General features: G+C 33.1%; 2 protein-coding genes across 2 annotated transcripts; one reads left to right on the top strand and one right to left on the bottom strand.

Moving 5' to 3' along the window:
* Positions 1 to 344: 344 nt before the first annotated feature.
* On the top strand, positions 345 to 6294 carry LOC104904761 (ruBisCO large subunit-binding protein subunit beta, chloroplastic). Its single transcript, XM_010693134.4, has 15 exons — positions 345 to 504; positions 2166 to 2420; positions 2523 to 2648; positions 2853 to 2990; positions 3088 to 3183; positions 3279 to 3521; positions 3610 to 3844; positions 3932 to 4101; positions 4436 to 4513; positions 4616 to 4687; positions 4782 to 4886; positions 4986 to 5078; positions 5179 to 5271; positions 5678 to 5801; positions 5876 to 6294. The coding sequence occupies exons 2-15, from the start codon at positions 2178 to 2180 to the stop codon at positions 5890 to 5892; spliced, it is 1833 nt and encodes a 610-aa protein (XP_010691436.1). The 5' UTR covers positions 345 to 504; positions 2166 to 2177; the 3' UTR covers positions 5893 to 6294.
* Positions 6295 to 16317: 10023 nt separating this feature from the next.
* Positions 16318 to 17650, bottom strand: LOC104904762 (ethylene-responsive transcription factor ERF039). The gene has a single exon (XM_010693135.4). It carries the CDS (start codon positions 17441 to 17443, stop codon positions 16733 to 16735), a length of 711 nt encoding a protein of 236 aa, XP_010691437.1. The 5' UTR covers positions 17444 to 17650; the 3' UTR covers positions 16318 to 16732.
* Positions 17651 to 19730: the final 2080 nt, after the last annotated feature.

Here is a 19730-nt window from a genome sequence, read left to right on the forward strand (position 1 = left end):
ATAAAGATGGAGTAGTTATTCTAATATAATATTCTCTCTGTCTCAATTTATAGTGCATGTAATTCATTTTAGATATCCTAAAATGTTCTTCTTTCTCATCTTGTATCCCCATTCAATATTTGAACTTTCTAATCAAAATATTTGTCTTTCCGACACACATACTTATTTTTTTAATGCAAGTAGTAAAAATATTTAAAGCAAATGATAAGTACTTTCATTCTCGAGAAACAACTAACAAGCACTATAAATTAAAACGAAAAACATATAATTCTTTTATAGTAAAGGCCTATGATAAATTAAAGTAGTTCAAAATCAGGATTTTCCTAAAAAAAAATCAGGGTTAATAATTTTTACTATCTTATTGAAATTGTTGAGAACAAACACCAACCTCATCCAGAACCTTCGATAACTCCTTATGTTATCTATGACTACCCTTTAATCTTTTATCTCCACAAATTCATTTCTCACTCACTTCAACGTCCATCTTCTTCTCCATTTTCACTTGTAAGTTCCTAGCATACTTCTCCAACAACTTAGTTTTCTCAGAACTTACTAATTTGTTTGGCCCTATTATCTGTTAACTAAATTTATGTATATGAAGCATGATTGTTTGTAATTGTTTTATGCATTGGGTAATAAAGTTTGTTGCTTTTTATCTTATTATTTCCAGTTTACAGAGATTTTCCACCAATTAAACATATTGGCATTTGTAGGTTATTTTTCTGTATATTTCCTTACTAGAGAAATAATGACAATTTAGGTTTTCATTGCTTTATTGAATAGTTTTGTGTTTCTCTTTTTTTTTGGTGTTTGATGAACTGGGAAATTGGATTATACTTTGCTTATTGTTCAGAAAATGCTGTTCATATTTAGAGCGTTAGTAAGAAATTTTAGGGGGTCGAATAGCAAAGCTCTATTACTTTCAATCGTTTTCTGGGTTTAGGAATTTTGTGGGTTTAGGAATTTTGTGGGTTTAGTTCATATGGAAGATATAAGAGTTATTGTCCCCCTTTCCAATATGTTATGCATTTGCATTTTGTTGGTGTAGCAGTGATGGAGGGTGAGGTAGGGGAAGGAAGGAGAGAGAGATGGAGGAAAGAAAAAATGAGAGAAGAGTGAGCTTGCGTTTTCCTTCCGTATCTTTACAATATTGGAAGGATTTGGTTTACAAATCGGAGAAATAAAATGAATATCTCCGATTCCATTATCTCCTTGGTGTATTGAAACAAGGGAAAAAGGGTGTACATCCTTTGTCCCTCTATATTCCCTTACACAAACAAACTATTACAGTATGTTTGTTTTGAGAGTTTGTGGCTAAGAATGGGAATTCTAATTCCAATTATTGATGAATTCTATGTTTGGCATACTTGTGAGTGGGAATATAGGGTTATTGGGATGAGGAGTAAGGTGGGTATATTCCTTCCTTTTTAGTACCTAAGTGGGGGTGGTATTAAAGGGATGGGAATGGATATGGGTTCGTTTCCGTTTAATGAAATGGAAGGAAGATATATTAGTAATGGTGGTTTTGCGTGTTTGTTATGTGTTCCTCTATTTCCAAGTCCAACATCTACCAAACAAGAGATTGATACCATCTTAACAAAACATCCCATTACTCCCACCTTATAATCCAAAATTCTCATTCGCGCATGGGCAATAATTTACTAATCTATTATTAATAAGTTACTCTTATTAATCTGTTTGTTTCATACTTTTTAGTCTTTGTACTAATTTGTTATGAACTGGAATCTGATCTTAGAGGATAAAGATAGATGGTGATTCTTTGATTAATAATCTGGAAATACAACTGAAATGAAAGATAAATGTCAGTGTCTTCGAGTGACTTGACATATTCCCGAACTTACAACTAAAGTTACTCTCAATAACTTTCTTCATGCCTCTTCCTCACTGATCTCCTATTTTTATAGATCTAACTCAAGGGTCTTTCTATCCAAGCTAGACTAATTATATTGTACTTCCAATATTACCCCTTCCTAGTTCCTAGACCCAACACATAACATAATCTACTCAGTTTTATCTATCTTATAAGAGGATGTGGTGTACTTGTCAATGAAGTTTTAGTGTCCTTTTCTTTTAGTTTCTGTATTTATTTCATAACCGAGGGCATCTTTTTTATGATGATCTGAAGTTGCATTTTTTCATTTCAGGACCCTAAATAGATGGCGTCAAGTTTTGTAACCATGTCCGCTGTTGGATCTTTGATATCTATGGGAAGCCACTCTATTGACAAGAGAAGTTTTAGCTCATCTCACAAATTATCTTCTTTTGATTGCATATCTTCGAGTTTCTCGAAAAACAATCAGATTAACATAGTACCCAGGAAAAGGTGCTCCTTTAAGATTAGTGCCGCTACAAAAAAATTGCATTTCAACAAGAATGGTTCTGCTATAAGGAAACTACAAGTATGTATTCAGAGTATTGTTTGAACTTGAAGTACTGATTTGATGATGTCAGCTTTGTATTGATGTATTGTCCATCGTGTGAACTGTAATTTGAAACTTTAGGCAGGTGTGAATAAGCTTGCAGATGTGGTGGGGGTTACTCTCGGTCCTAAAGGGAGGAATGTGGTTCTGGAGAGCAAGTATGGCTCCCCTAGAATTGTTAATGACGGTGTGACTGTGGCCAAGGAGGTATGAAAACTATTAAGAGATTAGTTCCTTTAGTGTTGATATTTACTACTACAAATATCAAAGGCTGAAATGGCTGTTAATACGAGTTAATTTCAATCTACTCCACAGCATGAGACACATTCAAGTTGGGGTTGAGCTAGCCATTTAGGATCATTTGGAATTTATGTATTTTTCTTGGCATCAATAAGTTGATTTTATATGCAGGTTGAACTCGAAGATCCTGTCGAGAATATTGGTGCACAGCTTGTTAGACAAGCTGCTTCTAAAACTAATGAGTTAGCAGGTGATGGGACCACTACATCTGTAGTTTTAGCTCAAGGTTTGATTGCTGAAGGTGTAAAGGTGTGAGGAAACTACCCATTTTCACTGTAGGCTTCTGAAAGTTGCATGTTATTGGCGTCGAATCACCTGCTTGACCAATATGATTAAATTATTTCAGATTGTATTAGCTGGGGCAAACCCTATTCAAATAGCCAAGGGGATTGAGAATACTGCAAAAGGTTTAGTAGCTGAGTTGAAGATAATGTCCAAAGAGGTAAGTTGCCTTTTGCAGTGATATTGGTTACTCTATAGCTATACGCATTTTGTTGTGTTTCCAGGATAAGTATGAAATCTTCATATGTTTTACAGATAGAAGACAAAGAACTTGCAGATGTTGCTGCTGTGAGTGCAGGAAACAACTATCAAATAGGTAATATGGTTGCTGATGCCTTGGGCAAAGTAGGGCGCAAGGGTATTGTGACTCTCGAAGAAGGAACCAGTTCTTCGGATAGCTTGTATGTTGTCGAAGGAATGCAATTTGACCGTGGCTATTTCTCACCCTACTTTGTCACTGATAGCGAGAAAATGATTGTTGAATATGAGAACTGTAAGGTATATATTCTGAAATACAGTACATTTTGTTTCAAATAATCTCGTTTCTTCAATCAGGATGATTAAATTATATCTTGTTTGCTTGCAGTTGCTCTTGGTTGATAAGAAAATTACAACAGCGAGGGACCTTGTTAATGTTCTGGAAGATGCAATCAAGAACAATTATGCAGTGGTGATAATGGCAGAAGATATAGAACAAGAACCGCTTGCTACATTAGTTGTAAACAAACTCAGAGGATCGCTTAAGATTGCTGCAATGAAAGCACCAGGTTTTGGAGATAGGAGACAGCAGTATATGGATGATATTGCTATCCTTACTGGAGGTCAATTGCCTGATTATTCAGAATCCTTGCAATTTTCACCTAGATTTCCCCCCAACTTTTTCTGAGAGCTCACTGATTTATCAACAGGAACTGTGATCAGAGATGAGGTTGGTTTGTCACTGGACAAAGTTGGCAAAGAGGTGTTGGGACATGCTGCAAAAATTGTGCTCACAAAGGAGACAGCTACCATTGTTGGGGATGGAAGCACGCAAGAAGCAGTTGTCAGGAGAATTGCTCAGATTAAGAAACTAGTTGAGGTAAAATTCTTATACTTCCTCCGTTTCTTAATAAGTGCAAGAGAAAGTGGGGGAATACCAAGGAATGTAGAGAGAGAAAGTTGGGACAACAATAAAGTAGAGTAATTCAAGTGATGAAACAAAAAAGTTGTGGTCCCCTCTTGCTTTTTGGTGGCATATTTGTAATAATATTGAACTTTTTTTACCATTTTGAGCTTGGTTGCACTTATTGTGACTATTCCAAATAAGGGAAATGTTGCACTTACTAAGAAATGGAGGTAGTATTGTTTTTCCTCGAATTCCGGTTGCTCTGCTAAATAGGTTTAAACTTGATCCAAACAACATTGCTTTATAGGATGTCGACTCGAACTATGAGAAAGACAAACTAAATGAAAGAATTGCAAAACTTTCCAGCGGGGTTGCCGTTATTCAGGTGATTCTTCACGGTGTTGAAAACATATTCATTTTGTCCTCCCAAGAAGACATTATTCCAACTCATAAGACTATTATGTCCTCTATAAAAATTATCACACAGGTTGGAGCACAATCTGAGACTGAGCTCAAAGAAAGGAAGCTGCGAGTGGAGGATGCTCTTTGTGCAACAAAGGTATCCTCTTAATATGATATTTTTGGGCTTTCTGTCCACCCTATAGTTGGCTGAGGGAGAACTGAACTGATTCAGAAACTTCACATCTTGTCAGGCAGCTGTAGAGGAAGGTATAGTTGTAGGTGGAGGGTGCACCTTGCTGCGTCTATCGACTAAGGTTGATGCCATCAGGGAGAGACTTGAAAATAATGAACAAAAGGTTCTCTGAACTTTCAAATCTGCCCTTTATCATTATGCTGTGAATTTCTCTCTCCCCTTTAGGATAAATCGATACTGATGCTTATACACAACTTGTCAGCTTGGAGCAGATATCGTCAAACGAGCTCTTAGTTATCCACTGGACCTGATTGCCAAGAATGCAGGAGTAAACGGAGCTGTCGTAATAGAAAAGGTTACAAGGAATATTAGGTCATTCGATATTTTCATACATGATAACAATGTGATATGGCAAATCCTCCTGTGATTGACTGAAATGCACATTATCTTTTCAGGTTCTCTCCAATGATGACCAAAATTTCGGATACAATGCTGCAACAGGAAAATACGAGGATCTGATGGCTGCTGGAATCATAGATCCTACCAAGGTTAGTTTCCTATTGTTCCAAAATTGGTCATGTTCTTATAAGCTTAGGGTGATGCTTTTGTGTTAGCTTTATTGGGTTGTTTCGTCGACTTTCAAATGTGTAAAATTGGTTTTTCTAGGAAGTAGTTAGCAAGTGCAATTGTTTGGTCAGCAACCATAGGAAGTTCTACTAAGTTATACTTCCTGTCAAATTGAGGAAGTTGCACAACTAGTTCGCCCTAGGTAAATGGGACTTCCTATGGGAAATTGAATTTCCTATGTTCAACCAAACAAACTTTAAAAACCTCATATGATATAAAATGTCACGGGCTTTACAACTTTTTTGGAAGTTATACTTTCCACATCCAGCCAAACAACATATTAAATTGGTTACTTTCTCCTGTATTAACGAGTTTTGCAATCTGAAGGTGGTAAGGTGTTGCTTAGAGCATGCTGCCTCTGTTGCAAAGACATTCCTCACATCAGATGCTGTGGTCACCGAAATCCCGGAGCCAGAACTTGCACCTGCTGCAAACCCAATGGACAACTCGGGTATGTTCCTGTTCCGTTATAGATAACTCCCGATCTTTTCATATATCTTCTTTCTAACCATTATTATGTAACAGGTTTCCCACCATACTAAGCGCCATGTTGAGAGTCCTGAATACAACTTCAACCAGTGCATGTCATTCTTTAAGGTTCTAGAATGGTGATGTTTGGAAGAGAATTTTTCCAAATAATACGATGCAAATTTAAAACAATACGGGTGGCGTGATCGTAATGAAAAGGATCTTATGTTAAACAAGATTTTATCTCTTGTTTGTGTTTCTTAGAGCAATTTTGAGAGGGATAGTGGCAGGAACAAATATCTGATGTAGGCTGATGTAGTTGGTGATAACAGGGTGTTCAGGTAACTTACCCAATTTTTGAGTATAATTATAAAAAATCTATTGTTATCCCTTCAGCTGGTGCTTAGAGATATGATTATAAACTATTAAGGCTGTTCTCTTTTTTTTTATCAAATAAAGAGGTCTGTGTTTTCATATATGGGTATTAACAAATGCTGTTTGTTTTGAAGGTTATTCTTTGGAAGGATTATCTAGTGATTTTCATTGTGTTGCTGTTTGTTTTTGTAGAATTGTTCAGCTGGGTGAAAGTAAGGGTCTGAATTATTTAGACTAGTGGGTCTGGGGTAAGTCTAGGTCCGCCTTCGAAAAAATTGGGTCTAGGTTTAGGTTTGGGTTTTGCCGGACCCGTCCTAGATCCGATCCACTGTCATTCCTACTGTAAAAATTAAACTTTCTGATGCATGCATGCATGCCTATGTGTTTTCATGGAAGCAGTCTTAAAACAAAATTGAAATGCCATAAAATTTGGTAAAGGATTTTCAAAGAATATGGTTGACAGTGATAACCAGCAGACTAACCAATGAGGTATATTAGTTAAACAAAACAGGTATGTATGAGGATCTTCCTTTGCTACCAAATTTACACTTTAAAAATTTAGTCAATTATCTTGTTTAAAGTTGTTTATTATTTGTTGTGTAATCGTAGTACTCCAAGATCTGTTTTTCTAGCATGTTTTCCATAGTATTCTTTATCATTTCTGCTGTTAATTAGTTTTGGTTAATGCATATGTAAAACAATTCTGAGTAGGTAGGCTTAAAGTCTAAAACAGCCGTAATAAAGCAGTTTGAGTCTCAATCACAACTTTTACTACAAATTTTATCAATGATTTTTATATTTAAGGTTCTTTAATAAGATATCCTTGAGGTTGACAAATTTCATGAGGGTATCTTCGTTGTTTCAGAAATTCAGGGGCTTATCTATGGTTTTGAAAAATACAATATAATATTCTCATAAGTATAATTAATAAAACACTAACTTCGTTAACAATAAACTTTTTGTGAAGTCGTCTGTCCAACTCCGTTTATGGAAGCTATAAGCAATTATTTATACTAATATATTAAAAAGTGTCCTAAGAACATATAATTGTACATGTGTTACGTGTCACCAACACACATTCAATAACGTGTTATTTCACGTCTTTCTCATATTGTAAAAAAAAAGAAGCTTCTTAACATGCAGATTTGAGCCCGCATCTTTAAGTATGAAAGAAAGAGATTCAACCATCACTTTACTGTATTATTATTGCTTATTTAAACAAAAATAATTAATAATGATATATGAATTGGAAAAATTTGAGATTCATACAATGAATGAGATGACCTTTTTAAAATGAATATGAAATGACTTATTTAGGTGTTACTAAATCGTAGCACAGAGAAACCTCGAGTATCGCCCAAGCCTAAATTTTAGTTAACAATACAAAACAAAACATTTCGCCTTTTCTCTCATTAATTGGCGAAAATCAAGTTTTATTTTTTTTTCTTTCTTCTTATGGAATTTTGTTGATACCGAATTTGTTATTTTGCTGTCAATCGCTGATTGCAAACTGGCTGAAATATTGAGGTTTTTCGGAAATCTTAAACAATGAACTAAAAATGGGGGATGATTTTATCATACTAGTGCAAAATCATTAACATGTATTTCTTGTATTAATTTAGGTGACAACACTAGGATAGCCACAGATATTTCCATAGTAATAGAGAAATATGTTATAGATTAAGGAAGGAAATGTTTTTTTTTTATCCATATGAGTCATAAAGGCAATACAAAGTATAAATAAGGGGAAGGAGAATTCAAACATATGACCTATCGTTCACACCACCTCAATCTTAACCATTAAGCCAAGACATCCTTGGAGGGAAATGTGCTAACGAGGCTAATTAATTGTTTTGAAGTTACAACTATTAGCAAACATCTCTTGAAATCTCAAGGTACTCTAGAAATATCTAAAATAATAAGGATAACTTATAAATTTTATCATATTTTGGGGATATAATTCCATAAAAAAGTCCCTAATTATTTTATACCATGAAACTTTGTTTGAAAGTATATTACTCCATGGAGTAGTATATTGTAGTAAATCAAAGTTCCATTTATCAATTCTAAATTGATACTAATACGTTTCTAGTCAACATCTAACTATTAAATTTGACTTATATCACTTAGTTAATCATATGATGTAGGATTACCACTAATATCATTTCAAGAACAATTCCTTTCAATAGGCATGATAATTGATAATAAATTAAAGTAGGTAGCATATATCGAGATAAGAACATCTTGGATTTAGTCATTCTAAATTATTCTAAATTTACAGTTAGATAGTCATGTATTTAGCAAACACTGTAATACAAGAATGTGACCACTCACCGAAAGCTGCTTAATCAAGCCCATAATTATAATTATGCATGCTATTGTCATTTGCAAGACATATTATGTGGAAAAAAAAGAGTAATGTTTCTTTTTGCCGTTCTGGTTCTTTTTGTTAGACTAGACATAGTATTTGACCACTCAACCAACCAACCTAAAAGTCAAAATCCCAACAACGTTTTTTTAACTAAGATGTTCACGGTCGACAATAGTGATTAATCTTGCCTCGGGTGCTCCACTTAAGGATAAAGGGTTGGTCAAGAGTCTCTTTCCATTTCCAAAGATTGCGATTATTAGTTAACGGACAAAGTGAACAATCACTAATCCACTATGTCAAGACCACTCGATTCTAAAAATATTTGGTATAGCAATTTCTTAGAAGAAAAAAGAAAGGGTTTAATGAGAAGTACCTAGCCAACAAGGTATTGATAGAAAATGTACTTATTTTAACCCATCTTTTGCTTCATTTGTAGCATTTGCTCTGGTATTTGAACTTCATTTAGTGCAACAATCATTTTTTTTGTAATTAATCATATGTTAATCGTTTCAATTGATGTATATATCTCAAATAATTGGGTCAAATCGAGCAAGCTCAAAATTGGTCATGCCTAAAATTTGTCCCTAAGTTAAAATGATCAAATGGAGGCCAAGTAGGCCAAGATGCTGGATTATAGAGGCAAGTTTAGTAACGTACCTAGGCCGGAAGTCCGAGAATGAGGTCAGTAAACTGTACAAGGTTAATAACTTAATATGTGTTGTCAATTTGTACCAAGCATTTTGAAAGTGATTCCAAGCTTATAATGACAAAAGTTGTCAATGGAACTAACATATAGCAAAACATTAATGATTTATTAATACTCTTATGAAAGACCCTGTTACAGTATTGATATCTACGTTAGAGGAAAATTTTTGGGAGCCTAGAGTATGCAATCTAAGATTATCATATCATATTAATTTATAAATTAAGTTTGAAATAAAGAGTTCATAGGGTGTCACGTGACGGATAAATGTTGTCAAGCACATATTTTAATATATTTGTATAGATTGTTCCCATGTGGCCATAGCAATTAATAGAAGTCATTCATTTGTGTCATGTGTCGCCAATTGATTAGTTGGGGCATTGGGGAGTAATTTACCATTTCTTCCAAATGGTATTTGCTTCCAAGAGCCCCATCAGATATATGTTTTTTAAAATAATGATTACCTGACTTATTGTTGGTTAATAGACATGTGGCAAAATTCTAGTGGCAGAAATATTGTGACACGTGGCAGATAGACGTAGTCAAGCACACCTTTTAATATATCTATATAGACGGTTCCCATGTGGTCATGTCAATTAATCGAAGTCATTCTTTTGTGTCATGTGTCGCCAATTGATTAGTTGGGTAATGGGGAGTCATTTCCCATTTCTTCCAAATGGTATATGCTTCAAAGAGTCCCATTGTTAGCATGTTGGGTAAGAAGTAAGTCTCCATTTTCCACTCTTCTTCGAGAGCTAATTGGATAACCCTCACAAGAACCTCATTGTACATGCTAATAACATGGAGCTTATTGCATGAGTCGGAGTATTATTCCATGATGTCATCCATATAGATCAAGTGCCTCTATTTTCTTATGTAAATGCTATACTAGAGATAAAAATCATCACCTTAATCCTAATAAGATGTAACTCATTTCCTAAGTTACTCCAAAATTAAACGTGTTTGGTAGGGATTAGTTTTTTGATGGTCATATAGATTGGCTCTTTACTCATAGTACTGTTTTAACACATAATACTTTTATATTGCATGAGTTTAAACTAGATTGACCTCCAAATATACTATAATTCCAAATATATTGCAATTTCGTAACAATAACTGCAATTCGCCACTTCTTCTTACCAAGAAAAAAAAAATTATCAATTAAATCCAATTATAGTCCTAGATGGCTAGATACCATATAATGACAACCATTGCCATCTCATATCAATTTTTGCTACACTTTGGTCTCTACTCTAAAAATGTCTCCTAGTACTCAACTTGTTGGGGGAGAAAATTCCATGTCAACTAAAACGGTATAAAAATGCAAACAAACACACCTATGATTCTTAATTTATAAAATTGTAAATGACAAAATCAATAATCATGATAAAGATTTATAATTCGGAATACTACATTTGAGTTTATTTGTCCTAAATTCCTGGTGCAATGTAGTGAATAGTGAATCTCTTTTATTCATGTCCGTACATGACCCTTTCAATGATTTCATAGTAGAAAAGAGTGAGTTGGAAATTACAAATAAAACTTAACTTAGCCTAAAAATACAAACAAATTAGTCATTTTCATGCTAGAAGTCATTTTTTTGGCTTACAATCAACAATAATATGAGGGTGGGTCATTAACTCATAAAAGAACCTTTAAATAGCTTTGACAAGAAAGCACTCTCTCCTTCCTCATGACACTTCCTAGATAGAGCCCACTTTTTTAAAAAATTAAGGTGTAAAAGAAGCCACATCATATCTACAGTAACCATGTCTAAAAGTGACACTTGTTACAGCTGGAATGGGCAAAAAACTTCATATATTTGAGCTTCTTGTCATTTTCAAATGAACATAACATATCACCAATCACCATATTACATTGATTATGCAAATGCACAAGGGTAAATCACTTGTAACAATCAATAACTTCTATTACGATTATATTATTTACACATGTAATTTTTTTTAAAAGCTCGCCTATTACACGAAATAAAAAAGTAGATACGTCTTTGACGAACTACATTAGTTCTATGAAGCATATTAAAGCGTGTATTACTCTTTCCAAGTCATACATGATGAATAGCAGACTTTATATAACTTAATTATGCTTTAAGTCAAATATATAGTCTTCGATCTGCATGGCAATATCAATTGATGATATGATGCTCTTACACTATTATTAGTTAAGACTTAAGAGCTAATTATCATATCATATGCAATATCAGTACATTGCATTGTTTGTGGGTGACCTATGACAGTCTTAAAACTTATTATTATCAGAATACTTTGAGATTACTTAGAATTACTTATGTGATAAAAACTTGTTTTCTTTTATATAATATATCTTTGTCAAAGAAAGAAAGTCAGCATTAAAGCCTAGATGGACATCAATACTACCATAAATGAAAATACTAAAATTGATCTCAGAACCATCAACTTATTCGTGAAATTGATAAAGAAAATATGTCTTTTGTGTATCAAGAAATCCGCAAATGCTATTAATAAAACTTTAAATGGAAATGAACTACGAAGTACTAAATCGTCCCATATCAAATTTGGAAAATTTGGTTTTCCTCCAAATTTAAATATTCTATGAAGCATATACTCCCTAAAACCTCGAATAATACCAATTAAGGTTTCATTCATCATGGACTCATGACCTACGCTAGTACCTACGTGAGAGATAAATGGCCCGGGTTAGTAAATTACATTCCCACACGTAAAACAAAGAGAGTCATTTTTATCATTTTCTTTTGTTTTACACAATTAAATCCTCACCATCACAGTATTACTCCAAGACATCAATGGAGGATGAAGGTAATGAGACTCCATTCTCAGCTTCTCACAATCTAGGAAAATCGAAAGAGCTAGCATGATGTCAACTTCTCAAATTATTTTTACTTCTTTTCTGGGGAGGTGTAATAAAAATAGAGTAACTTTTGTGTCATACGTTTGGATGACCAAACCTTTTTTATCAAATCATCACTTAACATTTTAACTTATCTTTTGGAGTTTTTGAGTACTCCTTCGTTTCATTTTAATTTAGTCATTTCACTTTGGGGAGAATCAAGGAAAAAATATAAAAGTATGAGAGATAAATTGAAAAGTGACAGAGAGAAACAAAAGAGTGGTTTAAAATATTAAAAAGTGAATGACATAAGTGTGGAAAAGGAGGAGAAATTAGATGTGATATATTACCAAAAATAGAAAAAACAACAGTGTGTAGATTAAAAAGAAACGGATTAAAAAGGAAAGTGTGTAGGATAAAAAGAAACGGACAGAGTATTACTTTTTAACTATCAAACTTTTAAGATTTTCGTATAGATTTATTTCATTTCTTGTCTTTTGTAACTTTAACTTATTAATTAATTGATGATCTGATCATCGAACCATCAAACCGTCTTTTTTAAGATTTTCCGTTGTAAAAAGCATTATCGTTATTACTATGAGGCAAATTGTTGTGCATATGCATGTTAAGTTTTGATGATGAAAAATAATATAATACTACCTCCGTTTCTTTTTAATTGTTACACTTTGACATTTTACACTATTCACAAATTGCACTTTGACCCTCGTTTGTGATTTATACGTGAATAAAAACATAGTCATGTGGGATCTTGTTAGATTCGTATTAGTATGTATTTTATTAATATGTAGTTTTTATATTTTTTACAAATACAAAATTAGAGATATAAAGGCTCAAAGTAGTGCATCGGCATGCGTGAAAAGTGTAAGTGTAACAATTAAAAAGAAACGGAGGTAGTATGTTATAGTATGAAAGTTTGTAACAGATGATTGAGAAAGGAATAAATAAATGAAGACTTTGAAGAAATGAAGAATCAAGATTGAAGTCCAAGTTTATATTCCTAAGTGTAGTTACTTTATGCAAAAGTGTAATGTACTTAAATTAGGTGATATACTCCCTCTAAAAAAAAGGTAATATACTATGTGTTAAATATAGTAATATAAAATTAGTATAATTATTATTTTCTTAGAGTTAAGGAAATAAATAATTATATTAATATTATATGTCTATATAAAAGGAAATTAATATTCGAAAAACAAGTTTATTAAAAATGATAAATTTTTAATAAAAACGTTTTGTAAAAGAATTTTTCAATAAAACGTGTTTTGTTACAAATGTGTAAAATAGTTTTTATAAAATATAAGATTTTCGAATATGGTTTTTTGGAAAAAGAATTTAAGATAATAAAAGAGTATGAGATAAAAAGAAAATCTATTGGTTAGTCAAAATATAGATAAACATTGATTTAATAAAAACTTATATATCTTTTTAGAATTGAAGATAAAGATGAAAAAGGATAAAGTTTATTTTTCTAAAAAAAAAAGTTTTATTCCTTAAATTAAGGAATAAAAGATAAATATATTTTGAAAGATTTTCGTCCAAGCCATGTACTATAAAAGGGTTTTAGAATTCACTTTTATAACTCACGTTTTCAGAGAGAAAAATCGAAGATATAAAGAGCTAAAAACAATTCCTAAGGCACAGAGTATAGCGTTGTTCGAGTCAGTTTGAGTTACTATTTTACGATTGTAACTGTCCTCTAAATTGCTTGAATAAGAAACACACATTTGAGGATCTTTTCTTTCTGTAATTTCTACATTATAGAGAGTTGCAACACTTAGAGTTAAGTGTTGGAGAGCACTACTAGGGTTAGTAGTGGATGAGTCTTATTGTATCAAGAGGTTGGTATTTTAGGATTCAAATAAAGGAGTTTGGTTCGTGTGGACGTAGATCTCAGAGGTGAGATTGAACCACGCACGTTATATTTGGTGTTTGAGTGATTTATTTCATATAGTTTTCGTTTTAATTTTCGCAAAAACTCAAATCAAAGATTTACGAGTATTTCGCACAGTGCCTGGCACAGTGCCATAGAAGAAGTTTTGCGAAAAGCAATTAGAGTTCGTCACTCAATTCAAATTACCCCCCCCCCCCTCTTGAGTGTCACCTTGTGCTCCAACACAAACTATTGGAAATAGGCATTAAAGTTTTCGAGGATGAAGTATATAAACTTGATGTGCTACTCCCATTACCAAATTTTAGGATGAAACTTTCATTGGGGTTATAAGTTGTCTAAAATCTCCAATAACAAGTGTACTTGGTGTTTATCAGTGTTCCTTAACTGAATAGTAAACTGAAATTAACTGAAATAAAATCAAATGAACTGAAATTAACTAAACTAAAATTAACCGAACTAAATTGAAATTAAAATAAATTCAAAAAACAGTGCTGGAGCACTCCCTTTTATATAAGAGTTTTTTATAAAAAGTGTATCACTTAGGGCATGTTCTCCCCAGCTTATTTTCAGTTCAGTTCAATTCAGTTCAGTTCAGTTCAGACCAGTTCAGTTCAGTTTAGTTTAGTTCAGCTCTTGACAATACTTTTACTCTCACATATCACTATTCATTTCAGTTCAGTTCAATTCAATTCAGTTCAGTTCAATTCAGTTCAGATCAGTTCAGTTCAGTTCAACTATTTTATGCCGAAGAGAACAGGCCCTTAAATGCAAGAAGTATTTATAGGATTTTTTTAAAAAAAAAAACGGGAGGAGAGGTGATAACTGTTAAGTATAATTCCAAAAATAGAATACTGCGGGAAACTTGTTTTGGCTGTGCACCATTTATTGGATTGGAATAATATCCAGTGAAGCTGTGAAAAGAAAGGAAGGGATAATTACCTATCTCCCCCAGTTAAGAGTTAAAGACAATAAAGACAATTAGATAGCACTGTTCCTAAACGAGTAAAAAGTCACTATCATGTCCTCTTAATTGCTTTGCTGTCTCCCAAAAGCCAGTCCAAAGTTTCTTTTATACCCAAATCATTTCATCAATTTACATTTCTGTCATAGATACATGGCAAAATTTGCACATAAAAGTTGGAGTGCTAACATCACTTACCAACGGCTACGTATATTAAAACTATTGATTTTTTTTTTTGCCTTCATTGGGTAACCCCGTAGTAAGATGACAAAACGTCGAAACCTGTTCCATCGTAATCTCTTGCAGGTTAATTTAGTTTGGATTTATAGACAGATACTTTGATAATGGGAAGGAGCAGTGGCGGATTCAAAATAACATATTAGTGGGTGCAATTATTTTTTTTTATGTATTTTATTTTTAGTAGGTGTAAATAGTTCAATTTTACAGAAATAAAACTAAAATTTTGATTGAAAAATACTGCAATTTGAAATTTAAGTGGGGTCAAATGACCCAACATGTCAATGGGTAGCTCCGCCCCTGGGAAGGAGGATGGTAAGGAAAAACGGAAAACCTTTCACAAAGTGTTTCTAGCGAGGATCAAACCCTAATTTTGAAGTTGGAATTTCTTTCCTTACCAATTAGGTCAAATTTAACTTGGTATCAAGACTATTGAAATTGGACCAACTTTTTTGTCCAATTAAAAGATTGTAAAATATCATGTTCAATGAGGAAAAAAATTAGGGATAATTGCACATGGTTGTTACGTGCTAATTCGTTCGTTAGTAGTATACAATTAGCATATTTCTAGATTGCCAAGTTCTAACTAATCTTGGGAAAATAATTGAACATTTGTTTTGTTTTTCTTGCTTTTTGAGCATGAATATAGTTGAATATTGTTGACCCTTGGCTTGTAGTTTCAACTTTCAAGGTTGATTCATCATTCTACCATTATATATTTCCATGTAATATATACTCTATTAAAAAACTGCACAAGGAGTTAATAACATACACCATTTTGGAACTTGACTTTAGTCGCTTAGTACCTAATTTGTTAAATCATACAAGTTTTTAATTTATAATCTCTATGTATTATGATTACTGATTAGGTTATTACATGACTATATGTTAGCAAATGGTGTCTTGTGCAAAATAAGTTTCTTATATGCTATTTAATGTAACGACGACAATACATTGTAAGACACTTGTCACACATACACCATACATTATCATCACCAGAATGTACGATATATGCTCTACATTGGAGTCTTTTATGTGAAATAATTATTAATTGAATATATATACTCATTTATTTTTATATTAGAACTCCCAATAAAAAAAACGATAATTTAATTGAAAATTGATAAAAGCAACAAACAAACAAACAAAATACTCCACATTTATGGACATTGTAGGCAAAAAAAAAAAATCATCTAACACACATCAATCCTAGAAGCTAAGAATATTTATACAAACTACTCAAAACATAAAATCAAAAAATAAAATTAACAAAGAAGTTTTGGTATTAACAAGATGAAGTTTCTACTTTCCTAAAAAAAAAAAAGTATGTTCACCTTTTCATAATGGCTACTTGGTCTAATGACAAGGTCCGTCTCTAATATGAAACCTCGTTAGAGGCACTTTAGGAGTGAAAAATCATGTACTTTCCCTCCCACCTCAAAAGGACCTTACTTGTATAGCCAAGTCGATTGGATTAATCTATGCGAAGTTTCGATCTAATATAACGGCTAAATATATATATATCCTACCCCACAATCAGCCAATGAAATGTGGGCCGTAGATTCATACATGTTTTCACACAAACCCATCTCCTCCGTCCAAAGAGCAGAGTACGTCCATTTCTCAGCCGAGTCAACAAAAAATGACTCGGCCGAGTCATCAGCAACCTCGTTTTCCAAACTCGGCAACTCAACGATTTGACTCAGTTCTTCTTCAGGCCCATTAACTTCCGAAGAAGACGATACTGATACTGATACTGCTTGAGCCGACTCCAATTCCATAGCAGCGGCTAAAGCAGCCGCTGCTTGAACATCACGTGGCGAACTCGACGCCGGTCGAGGTAGTGACTCACTGAGTTCAGGGAAGTTAAGGATTGCCGAGTTTCCTTTTATACATAACGCCGCCACGTCGTGTGCACGCGCCGCCATTTCTGGTGTGTTGAAGGTGCCTAACCATATTCGTGATTTTTTCTTGGGTTCTCGAATTTCCGACACCCATTTTCCCCACGCGCGCATTCTCACTCCTCTATAAACTGTGTGTTTGCTATTATTATTTGAAGTATTGTTATTGTTGGTCTCTCTCTTTCTCTTGTTGTTGTTGTTGTTGTTGAGGATGGAGGTGGAGGATGAGGTGGAAGAAGTGTCGTTCTGGGAGGTTTCGGGTTCAGAGTTATTGTGGTGTTCAGCCACTACTGAGAACATGTAATTAGGGGTATTCATCTTTCAATCCGAACAGAATGTGTTAATGATGAAATGAATGTCTCAAAGAAGGGAGGAGAGAAGAGAACAATGTTTGGCTAAAGATGGGAAGTGTGGAGTAATATATAAAGAAAGGGAAGGTGATGAACAAGGTGACAAATGTAAGAAGAATGGCTAGTTAGAGAGTGATAATTAGAGGAGAGAGAAATGGATGACTAATGAGGGGGAGACTAAGTAGGTGGAGATTTATAATAATGAGAAGACTCAAGAGTACTAATTGGGTTGGGTTGGGTTGGGTTTGGGTTACAAATATTATGGTAAAGTCCACCTGTTAAGTACAGCAGACCTCTCATTCTCTCAAGTCTCAATGTAGGATCAAGTCACTATTGAGGGGGAACTTTCTTATTGGCTTATTGCCTACTTAGGGTGGAATGTAGGATAACGAGAGAATAGAGGGTAAAAGTGGTCACTCAAGGTTTATGATCACTAATCACTATGGCCTAGTTTAATGAAGAACTGGTATTTAGGCCCGGACATTGCTCTGGGTTGGTACTGTCTTATAAATTTGATATACACTTTTTTCCATTCCCATTAAAATATATTAAGAAAAACTCAACATTTAAAAGGTACAAATATAATAATGTGAAAACTTAAACCATGATTAAAAGTTGGTTGAGATGGTAATTGTGTCATATATAATTGCAAGAGGTCACGGGTTCAAATCTTTTTGCAAGCTAATTTTACTTTTGTTGATTGACATGACTTGTCACTTGCACTGGAGTAATAGAGGTGTCACGTGGCGTGTATACATTGTCAAGCACACCTTGTAATATATTTGTTGAACAGCCAGTATGTCCATTTAAAAAAATAAAATTCTAAAAAGTTACTTTTATGTAAAAAAAAAAACTTTATTATTAAATAAAAATATAAAAAGACAACTTTTTATCAAAAAGTAAATATATGATCTTTGTCATAAAGTAAAAAACTGCATTCATTTACGTGTGCGTTCAGCTTTTGTCCCAAAAAAGTACATTTGTTTATTTATAAGAACCCTTATTTCAGTTATTTGTGTACTCAAAATCCCGGTTGTTGATAAACCAACTCCTGTTTGTGCGTTTGAAACCCTTGTTTTTGTTAAACCAACCCATGTTTGTGTATATAAATATGTTGAAATGACCATATTGTCCCTATTAAATATATGATCTCTGTCAAAAAACAAAATTTTCCATTTATTAGCGTGTCCCATTCAGCTTTTGTTCCCAAAAGTACAATTGGCTATAAGAACCCCTATTTGTGTGTTTAAACCCTAATTATTGATAAATTAATTCATTTTTTTGCGTTTGATATACTTGTTATTGTTAAAACAACTCTTGTTTATTTCTATGAGTGGATAAACTTCCCACTCAAATGAGAGTTTTATCACTACTACTCGTTTAATAAGGAGTATGGGACCGGCACTGGTTACATGCAACGTAGGTGACTACACAACCATGGCTCTAAAATAGACTTCATTTCCTATAAGTGAAATCATGTGCTTGGATGTAGACTGCATATGATATATGTATATATCAAAATACTAGTTACATGTTAATGAGTGTTATAAAACACTAGTTACATGTTCATTATGAAACCTATAAAGGACAACGGTGACCTCTAACCACACTTGGACTTACACCATTGTGTAAAAATTTGTTTTTGTATTTGTTTCGAATGACATATTAATATATTACACCCCCCTAATTTAGTGTTAACCCTTGCTCTTTCACGATAATCAAAACATAGAGAAGTATATTTTAGCACAATAATTGACATTGTTAAAAGTTTATATATATAAAACAATCATTATCTAGTTTCCTTATCTATCATCTTCTTGAAATTGTATATCAATGAGCTAGGTTGCAGCACTTGAAAATAAATAGATAAAATATATATAATAAAATAAATCGAAGTAGCTAAAAAAAACTAACAAAACTACACATGAATACATGATAATATCTCTCTTTTAATACTTCACAATAGTAAAAAAAAAAATTACACTTCATGTAACTCACACGCCAAATCTAACACTTAATTACTAAAAACAGATGGTTTAATTTCACAATAACCTTTACATTTGCACATTCACCTTATTTGTTATTTATTCAATCTTTTTCTTGTTCATCTCTAATACATAGAGCCACCTTTATATATAAGTACATATATTCTCCGTTGTTTTTTCTTGCATAACTCCAAATATTAAACTTATTATGAAATCGAGAATATAAAACACAAACATGTGAATAAGGAACAAATATTTGCTAACTACAAT

The sequence above is a fragment of the Beta vulgaris genome, chromosome 9 (genome assembly GCF_026745355.1).
Source record: "Beta vulgaris subsp. vulgaris cultivar EL10 chromosome 9, EL10.2, whole genome shotgun sequence".
In the NCBI taxonomy this organism is placed as follows: Eukaryota; Viridiplantae; Streptophyta; class Magnoliopsida; order Caryophyllales; family Amaranthaceae; genus Beta; species Beta vulgaris.